This window comes from Neoarius graeffei, chromosome 7, assembly GCF_027579695.1.
Source record: "Neoarius graeffei isolate fNeoGra1 chromosome 7, fNeoGra1.pri, whole genome shotgun sequence".
Lineage (NCBI taxonomy): Eukaryota > Metazoa > Chordata > Actinopteri > Siluriformes > Ariidae > Neoarius > Neoarius graeffei.
In genome coordinates, this window is record NC_083575.1 from 45255507 (window position 1) to 45266309 (window position 10803).

At 42.0% G+C, this 10803-nt stretch overlaps 1 protein-coding gene across 4 annotated transcripts in view; it reads left to right on the plus strand.

Annotated features, from left to right (window-relative positions):
- The window catches only part of sema4ga (sema domain, immunoglobulin domain (Ig), transmembrane domain (TM) and short cytoplasmic domain, (semaphorin) 4Ga), a 57621-nt gene extending 47177 nt beyond the window's left edge, over positions 1–10444 (plus strand). For 3 of the 4 annotated variants that reach the window (XR_009655058.1, XR_009655056.1, XR_009655057.1), the window contains 5 exons: positions 1227–1342; positions 1463–1617; positions 5328–5389; positions 6033–7963; positions 10020–10444. Coding sequence is in view for 1 of the 4 variants with exons in the window: in XM_060925755.1 (XP_060781738.1) it covers positions 1227–1342; positions 1463–1617; positions 5328–5389; positions 6033–6919 (1220 nt within the window). In the remaining 3 variants the exon portion in view is untranslated. Of the gene's footprint in view, positions 1–1226; positions 1343–1462; positions 1618–5327; positions 5390–6032 lie in introns of all 4 variants that reach the window. The other variant, XM_060925755.1, reaches the window with a different exon arrangement.
- Positions 10445–10803: the final 359 nt, after the last annotated feature.

The following is a 10803-nucleotide window of genomic DNA, read 5'->3' on the forward strand; positions in this document are numbered from 1 at the left end:
CACCGTGCCGCCTGATACTTTTTGTTTGTTAGTGATTTGGTTTGCTTTGGTTTTATATGGCACATTCTTAGGCAAACCTGAAAGCACTGAAACCACTTTTAGCCAAGTGGTTACTTCCAATCACTCTATTCAAGTGTACACTGGGGCGACCCGAGTTCGAACCGCCGGTGCTGTCTGACATTTTTTAAGGTGGCACAGTGGTGTAATGGTTAGCACTGTCGCCTCACAGCAAGAAGGTTCTGGGTTCGAGCCTAGCAGCCGGCGAGGGCCTTTCTGTGTGGAGTTTGCATGTTCTCCCCATGTCTGCGTGGGTTTCCTCCGGGTGCTCCGGTTTCCCCTACAGTCCAAAGACATGCAGTTAGGTTAACGTGGGGCGGCCTTGGGCTGAGGTGCCCTTGAGTAAGGTACCTGACCCCTGACTGCTCCCCGGGTGCTGTAGTGTGGCTGCCCACTGCTCTGGGTGTGTGTACGCGTGTGTTCACTGCTTCAGATGGGTTAAATGCAGAGGATGAATTTCACTGTGCTTGAAGTGTGCATGTGACAAAGGTTTTTTTCTTTCTTCTTCTCAGAAAACTTTGGTTCATTGGTCAGAAATTAGGCAATGGAAAAATGTAAACACACAGTGTGTGTAGAAATCACAGAATCATCTGAGCACAGAGAACACATACGCAACACTAAGGAAACCATTAGAGAAATATAAACATTTTAAATTAGATCGCTTTAAAACAATTTGTGTATCACATCCGGTATTTACTTTCTCTTTTTGTTTGTCAGTTGAAATCCAGAACACTACAGCTTTGTTCTTTGGCTCCGGTTGCGTCTTGTGAATCAGTTGAGCAGCTTGCATCTACTAAAAATGTCACCTATATCCCAAAATACACGTCATGCTTGCTTCACATCCCACACTTGGGCTGATTAAGAATGAAATAGCGTTCTCACTAGACTCTCAGACTGGGTGTTTTGGTTTGCATGTGAGTGTCACTGGTGTGTTCTTACCTGCCTGAGTGAATCACACGGGAGGGGGGAAACAGGTTTTAAGACAAACAGATTAAACTGTGCACTAGAACTTACTTGTATTCCTTGTCACTTAAGCCTGATCAGTTAGAAATTCATCAGGTTGCATTGCTAAAACATGGGAGGTGGCCCAGGTCTGTGTGTAGTTATATGACGTATGATTATTCTGTTCCTCTGGTTCATTGATAATGTTGGATGCTTGCATGCTGCAGATGACGGTTGGCTTCAGAGAGGAGTAGAAGTTAAAGGTCAGCTTCACATTATTGAAGAGCTGCAGCTGTTTGAGGAGCCACAGCCTGTGAACAGTATAGTCATCTCTCAGAAACAGGTTAGTAACTGGACAAACGTCCTCTACGACAGAAGGATATAGCCCTTTGCTTATAACAAAACGTAGATATGTAATTTTAAAATATGACCCGCCATATTTATATTGCTGTTTCACCTCTAGATGAGTGTGTATGTGGGCTCACCCTCTGGTGTTGTGCAGCTGCCCTTGTCCACATGTCACAGATATATGTCCTGCATTGATTGCATGCTAGCTCGGGACCCTTTCTGTGCTTGGGATGGGGCTGATTGTGTGGAGATCACCTCACACACAGACAGGTATGTGTCTAGCTTTTGGTTGTGTAAATCCAGAGCCCGCCATGATATTTGTTCACACGTTTGCCTTCCTGAATCCATGGGCCATGTCTCAGTTTTGAGATGCATTGATGTTCTAATCTACTAAACCCATTTCCAGAAAAGTTGGGATACAGTGTTATGCAAAAGTTTGGGCACCCCTGGTCAAAATTGCTGTTGTTGTGAACAGTTAAGCAAGTTGAAGATGAAATGATCTCCAAAAGGCATAAAGTTAAAGATGACTCATTCCCTTTATATTTTAAGCAAAACCAATTTTTTATATTCATCTTTTACATTTTCTAAATGACAAAAAAGGAAAAGGGCCCGAAGCAAAAGTTTGGGCACCCTGCATGGTTAGTACCTAGTATTACTAGGTACTATTATTATTATTAGAGACACTACATGCTGAATTCAGAAACAAGGTAAATAATAACAAATGTGAACGTGAGCTGTAGATATTTATGCTCAAATCCACTCAAAGTAGGGGGCGGGGCACCATCACGCTGTGTCAAGACAAGAACTTTCCTGAGAAATAACGCGAACGTCTGCATCATGCGGGATTTGCGGGCGGGAGCGGGACAAAATATGGCAGGCGGGAGCGGGACTGAAAATCATAATTCTTTGTGGGCGCGGGTGGGAGAGGGACTGAAAAATCATAATTCTTTGTGGGCGGGAGTGGGACTGCACAATGCGGGCGCGGGCAGGAGCGGGACTGAAAAATCCGACCCGCACAGACCTCAACCTAGTAACACCCCCTTTGACAAGTATCACAGCTTGTAAACACTTTTTGTAGCCAGCTAATAATCTTTCAGTTCTTACCTGGGGGATTTTCACACATTCATCCTTGCAAAAGGCTTCCAGTTCTGCAAGTTTCTTGGGCCGTCTTGCATGCACTGCTCTTTTGAGATCTAGCCACAGATTTTCAGTGATGTTTAGGTCAGGGGACTGTGAGGGCCAGGGCAAAACCTTCAGCTTGTGCTTCTTGAGGTATTCCATTGTAGAATTTGAGGTGTGTTTTGGATCATCGTCTTATTGTAGGACCCATCCTCTTTTTAACTTCACCTTTTTTACAGATGGTGTGATGTTTGCTTCCAGAATTTGCTGGTATTTATTCAAATCCATGCTTCCCCCGACCAATGAAATGTGCCCTGTGCCACTGACTGCAACACAACCCCAAAGCATGATCGAGCCACACCCATGCTTCAGAGTTGGAGAGGGGTTTTTATTTGCCTTTCTAGCAATCCAACGAGCAGTTCTTTCAGAAAGTTTTCTTCATCTTCCAGACCTCACCTTGATCTCCACTGTTTCTGTTAACTGCCATTTCTTAATAACGTTACAATCTGAGGAAACAGCTACCTGAAAACACTTTGCTACGTTCTTGTAGCCTTCTCCTGCTTTGTGAGCATCAATTATTTTATTATTCAGAATGCGAGGGAGTTGCTTAGAGGAGCCCATGGCTGTTGATTTTAGGGACAAGTTTGAGGAGTCAGAGAATTTATACAGCTTTGAAATCTGCATCATCTGACCTTTCCTAATGAAGAATTTGAACAAGCCACAGCTCAATAAGCTAATTAAGGTCTGGAACTTTGGTAAAAGTTACCTGAGAACTCAAATGTATTGGGGTGCCCAAACTTTCGCATGGTGTTCCTTTTCTTTTTTCACTCTCCAGTTGTACAAAACAAAAATAATACACAAACGCTGAAAAGAAATGTGTCGTCTTTACCCTTATGCCTTTTGGTGATCAGTTCATCTTCTGCTCACTTAACTATTCACAGTAACAGACATTTTCAGTAAGGGTGCCCAAACTTTTTCATGCCACTGTATTTTCCAAAATGCAATAAAAACAAAAATATGCTATTTATTAATTCATGTGAACAGTTATTTAACTGACAAAAGTACAAAGAAAACATTTTCAATAGTTTTACTGACCAACTTACTTGTATTTTGTAAATATACATGAACTTGGAATTTGATGCCTGCAACACACTCCAAAAAAAAAAATAATAAGTTGGGACACAGGCGAAATAAGACTGAAAAGTTTATAGGATATTCAAGTAACACAGTTTTGGAAGATTCCACAATAAGCAGGTTAATTGGTATCATGATTAGGTATAAAAGGAGCAGCACCAAAGGCTCGGTCTTTGCAAGCAAGGTCATGGCTCATTCCTTTATGTCAAAATACATGAGAATTGTTCGTCCATTCAAAAAGAACATTTCTCAATACAAGATTTTAGGTCTTTCAAAATCTACAGTACATGATGTGAAAAGATTCAGGGAATTTGGAGACATCTCAGTGTGTAAAGGGCAAGGCTGGAAACCATTGTTAAATGTACGTGGCCTTCGACCCCTCAGGCGGCACTGCCTGAGAAACCGTCATGCTAATGTTTTTTTTTTTTTTTTTTAAAGATATTTTTTTGGGCTTTTTGCACCTTTATTGGATAGGACAGTGCAGAGACAGGAAATGAGCGGGAGAGAGAGAGACGGGAAGGGATCGGGAAATGACCTCGGGCCGGAATCGAACCCGGGTCGCCCGCATTCATGGTATGGCGCCTTAACCACCTGAGCCACGACGCCCCCACCGTCATGCTAATGTGACAAATATAACAACATGGGCTCAGGAGTACTTTCCGAAAACCATTGTCACGTAACACAGTCTGCTGCTGCTGCACCCAGAAATGCAACCTGAAACTGGATTACACAAGGAGGAAGCCATTCATCAATTCTATGCAGAAATGCCGCCTATTTCTCTGGGCCCGAGCTCATCTTGGATGGACCGAAAGACAAATGAAACGTGCTGCAGTCAGATGAGTCCACATTTCAGCTGGTTTTCAGGAAAACCAGACATCGAGCTCTCAGTGCCAAAGGTGAACACAACCATCCAGTTTATCAGAGAAAGGTGCAAAAGCCAGTATCTGTGATTGTATGGGGGGCATCAGTGCCCACAGCATGGGTGAGGTTGCATGTGTGTGAAGGTACCATTGATCTATCGAGGCACATATTGGGATTTTAGAGAGACCTGTTCATCAAGGCAACGTCTCTTCCCGGGAAGTCCATGTTTATTTCAGGAAGACAATACGAGGCCTCATTCTGCACGGGCTACAACAGCGTGGCTTCGTAGACAGAGTGTGTGTGCTTGACTGGCCTGCTGCCAGTTCAGCTCTGTCTCCTATTGAGAATGTATGACGCATCATGAAGAGGAGAATCGGGCAACAGCGACCACAGACTGTTGATCAGCTGAAGTCTTGTATCAAGCAAGAATGGACAAAAATTCCAATTGCAAAACTGCAACAATAAGTATCCTCAGTTCCCATATGATTAAAAAGTGTTATTAAAATGAAAGGTGATGTAACACAATGGTAATAATGTCTCTGTCCCAACTTTTTTGAGTGTGTTGCAGGCATCAAATTCTAACTTCTTTTATATTTACAAAATACAATTAAGTTGGTCAGTAAAACTGTTGAAAAATCTCTTTGTACTTTTGTCAGTTAAATAAAGGTTCACGTGAATTAACAAATCACAGATTTTTGTTTTTATTGCATTTTGGAAAATATCCCAACTTTTCTGGAAATGGGGCTCGTACATATGTATGTCTTCAATATTATTATTAGTCGTAAGATTTCTCGTGAGTTCTGGATAGATTCAACCAGAACTAATTATCTTTTCTTTTTTTCTTTTTTTTTTTAAATTATGTGCAGATCCAATCTGACTCAAGACATCCTTAATGGGAATGAAAGCTGTGCAAGATCTGCAGCAGATGGTATGCATACTAATTTCCCAGACCTCAAAGTCATCAGAGCAATATAACAGGAGGAGCATTTATTGCTTAAAATACTTAAGCTCAAATAGATTAAGCTTTTTATACAAGTGTAATATTTGGTGCATGCTTTAGAATAAAGTGAGCGAGGTTTTTTTGGCTTGATGGCATTAGACCCTGACCTGTTAAACTAACATGAGGAGCTGTTTTTGATAGAGAATACAAAGCACTTCTGTAATTTGCTCAGGAGAAAGGCATCTGCTAAATGTAGTAAATGGAGAATATTAACATGTTTCAAACGCCCTGTATAAGTTTTTATTTGCTATGCAGGAATGGATTGCAATTTATAATTGATTTACATGTCATCGTTTGCTAAATATAACGGTTATGTTTAGCAAACCAATAGCACTTCAATTTTATGTTCACTCTTGAAGCAATAAGCTCCTACAGCATAAAAGTATTGCCGTTTCCAATATAGCTATCGTTCTAATAATGTGCAAATAAATTTTCAGAACCCTTGTGAGTTTTGAAGCAGTCAGCACTGATAATGACCAGACGCTCTTTAGATTACACTCCAAATGCACCTTTACTCATTCACACCTGTGCATGGATCTGTAACAGCTGACTGCCTGTATTTCATTTTCAGACATGGTTCTCTATCGTATTCGCTCAGTGATGGCAGGGGATGATGTGCTTCTGCAATGTGAGCTCAGCTCCAATCTCGCAACCCCAGAGTGGACGAGGAATAAGCAGCAGCTGCAGGGTTATGGGCTGAACTCAGGCTATCGCATTGGCACTGATGGCTTGCTGGTGATTGAGGCAAGACCAGAGCACAGTGGCAACTATAGCTGCTTCGCCTTGGAGAACGGCATCCGCATCCATGCAGTGATCTACACTTTGATTGTGCAACAATACCTACCGCTGCCACCCCACTCAACTCTCCAACCCCAAAACAACAGCAATCCAGCACCGGTGCTGCCCATTCCCCTTCCCCCACAGTTTCAGGCCATGAGGAACATGGAGGCCATGTATATCTCTTTGATCACCATCCTGGGTGGATTATGCCTGGTGCTGACTGTAGTGCTATTGTACGTGGGTTTCTGCGTGCAAAGCAAACGGGGGAAGTACTCTGTCCGGGCAGCAGCCCAAGTTGACAGAAAGAAGGGGAATGATCGCATGGAGCTAAAGACCATCTCCAGCCACTGTAACGGGAAAGTAAACGCACACGATGGACTGCTACAGATCGTTCCCGGAGAGGCCCAGGTTTCCTCTAGTAAAGAACTTCCTCCTGCACCTCCACTTCCTCCACCTCTACCAAGCTCTGAGTTGGACTACACCAATGGGTTCTCAGCCACACTGCCCAGCGTCTTACGCAAAATGAACGGCAATAGTTACGTGTTACTCCAACAAACTGACGGAGACGCCACGTCTCCACTGTATTACTCTTACTCTTTCACTGAGGAGCTCAACCAGATTCTGGAAAAAAGGAAGCACACGCGGCTGTGTAGCAAACCTGACGAGAGTTCAGTATAACACTTCAGAAGCAATACAGTACCTGCATAAAGGTCTGAAAGGATTTGGTTTCAGCTACAGCCTATATTGCATACAAACTGAAATGGATAATAGGCTGGCAGATGAAAGATTTTGTTTTATACTTTCCTGTCTCGTCACATTTTTAAAAAAAATTCATCTCTTATTTTGAAGAGAATGGATTCACTGAACATGAAAAACAAGAACAGAACAAAAGTAGTGACACAAACACAATGCATAATCTACCTCGGAAGATTGTTGCTACAATAATGGCACTGTGTTCCACTGGGAGTGTGAAATGGGAGGTGCTGAGGAGCCACAAGTACTTCACGGAGGAAAACAACAGGACAGGAACATGCAGAGTTACGGACTTATATGCTTCGTTGTCTAAAGGAACTGCCGGCTGTAGTCTAATTTCAGAAAAAAAAAAAAAGTTTTAATCTGGATGTGGCTGCTTTTGAGCAATACTGCTGAACTGCACTAAATGTTGATATTTTCTGTTGAGATAATCTGCTATTTATGTCACTCACCACTGTATACACTGACGATTCAAATAACTGCATTTAATGCACCTGGGAACACTGACACTAACATTATGACTTCAGTTTTTATAGCTTGATTTTTGAACACATGAGAGTTATAGTATTAACTACTAGGATGCACTTTAAGAGCAAAAAGCATTTGTTGTAAATGATGTTTGTTCTGAAAGAGATGGCGCGTGCTGAGCGTATCAAAATGGAAATCCTGGTTCTGTAGGATAAATTGAGGATTCTTCAAAAATCAACATCATTACTGAGTCAGAGTCACATGCTTTACTAACCACTACATGAACTGAAGGTGTTTATAAAGAAGACACTAATAAGACATTCCACAATTCATAACCCAGATAAAATGAATTGTAAACCGGAATTCTTCTCTGGTTCCGAGTCGCTGTGTGCCTCATGTGGTTAGCTTATGACTGAGTGTTGGAGCATTTTCCCATCTGATGTCACTGGAACTTCAGGAAGACTGAACCTGCCAGTTAACCGTGACGACAGAGAAGCAGAGGTAAGCTGATGTTGATTTTCTGCGAGTGTTGACCTGAGAGAACCAATTGTAGCCCGTCCTTCCTACAGGCTTTTTAATCTTAAGAGGGAAAGGTGAACTAGAACAAAACAGTAATGACAAGTTGGATTCTATGGACAGGAATTACTACTATGCTTAAAATGGCTGAGAAGTAAACACTCTTACAAAAATGTGTGCTTATAGGAGAATGAATACTGTTCTAATTTGGTTTGGATAGTTAATCAAATTTGTTCTAGGAAATGTATTTATTGCATAATTGGATGAGTATCGGTTTGGCCTCTCTTCTGCTCTAATCAGAGAGAGGGAGAGAGAGAGAGAGAGAGAGAGATAAGAGCAGCTCAGCTATTTCTGAGGAGATGCACAGATTGCAGGAACGGGAAGACGAAAACATCAAGGCCATAGGTTCAGGACACAGCTGAGATTAGCTATGCTGATCCATCTTTTTCTATTTTTCTCTCTCTTTCTCTCCCTCCCTTTTCTCTTTCTTGTGTGTGTGTGTGTGTGTTTGTTTCCCCTTAAAGTTTATTAAATCCACCATCAATTACTTTTTTTTTTTCCCAAATGTCTCCGGTTTTGTCCTCCTATCACCCTCTCGGCCAGCCTCTCTGTCCTCTAAATCTCACATCTACTTATCTCACAAATTGCTCCCAAATGTGTGCATGCACCATGCTCTCTCAGGCCCATGAGCTGGTTGTTCAGGCACCACATGTGATGTTTGACATCCCCCAGATCCAGCTTGGTAGTGAGAAAGATGTGTGAGATTGCATCTAGCATTCCAGGACATGACTATCTTGAATGTGGTCTTAATTCAAAACAATGGCAGGAGAAACTACGCCACATTTTAAAGAAAATGAAAAAGAACAGAGAGACTGTTTAAGAAAGGGTCATTAGACAGATTTAGCTGCAGTTTGTCAATAATTAGGTAAAGGAGTGTTACAGGAAACATGCAGAACTGAGTGGATATTCCCAAAGCATTTACTCACATTATATTCTAGGTCTGCCTGTGTGAGTTATTCTAAGCATGACACTGAGGCCCTGTCCACACGGCAACGGATTCAGGTGAATCTGATAAAATTGTTTAGCGTTTCGGCCTGGCGTCCACACGGCACCGGCGTTTTGGGTGCCCCAAAACGAAATCTTTTGAGAACGGGTTCCAGAGTGGAAAAATCTGGCAACGGCGCCGTTGCGAAGTCGTCTGGATGAGTAGAACGGATTTGTTTATGATGATGTCACAACCACATGACTGTCAGTGCTTCACGCCGGGTAGAAGTGTAACGAACTTGATGCGAGTTGTCAACAAATCCTATAACTTGGTTCATGAAACGCGCTTACAAAATATTTTCACTGTGAATATTTATTGTGTAATGGTGCAAAGTGAGAGAGAGAGAGAGAGAGAGAGAGAGAGAGAATAGCCCTTAGGGCAGAGTCTTTAGTCCAAACACTGCGTAAGCAGTATGACCAAAATCACGCACCGCCCGTGCGCTTTCCAAAAACAAAAACAATCCCGCCAGCAAAAATAGGAAAAAAAACGGAGCGATCTCACCTCTTCAGATGTTGGTTTAAGTCCGACAATACATTCCTCATAAAGGGCGTAGAAGAACAAAGTAATCCATCAACGTGTAGCAACGTGGGAGCAATTTATTCCGGACCATTAAAGAATTCTGGAGGATATCAGAATGTTGGCGTACCGGCTTCCATCTACCCCCGTTCATTCCTCTTTCTGCGTCTTTCGTTTTACGCTACTGATTAATAATCAAAACTTTATGTGGCTGATGCTACAGAAGAAGGGGTTTATGCACATGCGTCTACTTCTTCTATTGTTCTGGTGTCTCCGATGGGACCGTCTTACAGTGCACGTAGAGGTGTGGCATGTGGATTGCATCGTTTTCAGCAAGTGTTGCGTTGCCATATGTACCTGATATTTTACTGATCCGTTGCCCATGTGGACACGGTATTTTTTAAAAAAAAAATCTCGTTGCCGTTGTCGTGTGGATGTAGCCTAAGTCTTTTTTTTTTGGGGGGGGGATCTGCTTTACAGGTTTGAAGATCGTTCTGCTGCCGGCTCATGCTTTACCGCAATGGAGGGAATCTTCAATAAGCCAGAGTCTGAGAAATGAGGCATTTTAAAAACAATGGACTTTCGAAAGCAAGTGATGGGATTTATAATAATGGAGATAATGGAAGCGCAAGTGTTTTTAAATAATTGGGTAACAGTTTGTCGTCCTGCAGTTCTGTACTACAATGCCCTACAAGAGTAGTCTGAGTAAATCAATCTTCATCTGATCTTTGCCCGTCTCTAACTTTATCCATTTGCATTTGGTGTTAAATATGGGTCAGTGTTTTATATCAAATTCTTGTACATTTTATATTTTATTTATTTTATTAAACATTTGTGCAAGTGGTGATGTATGTCTAAAGTTGGATTTTTTTTTTAAGTTCTGTAATAAAATTATAAGCTTGGTATCAGCTGTTCTCTTTATTTTGAATGAAAGAAGTTGCATTTAAGCATCCATCAATTGCAAACTGTGCATCATGTATTCAGAGCTTATAAGAGAAACTTTTATATTTCAGGCTCTTTTGAGAAAACAGTTGCATGCCTTGTCAGTGGTACGCAAGAGTGTATAGGCAGTGTCTGGAATCTGCACGTAGAAGCAGTTTAGAGTTGTGCCTGAACAAGCCTGAGAGAACTCATAGTCTGTGTGTATGATTCTGTCATGCTCTTGCAGTCTCTCTGTGGGAAATACTCCGTCACCCAGAGCTGTGTGTGTCCAGACAGGCCTGCACTCAACTGTACAGGCTAAATATGGAAGTGAATATGCCTC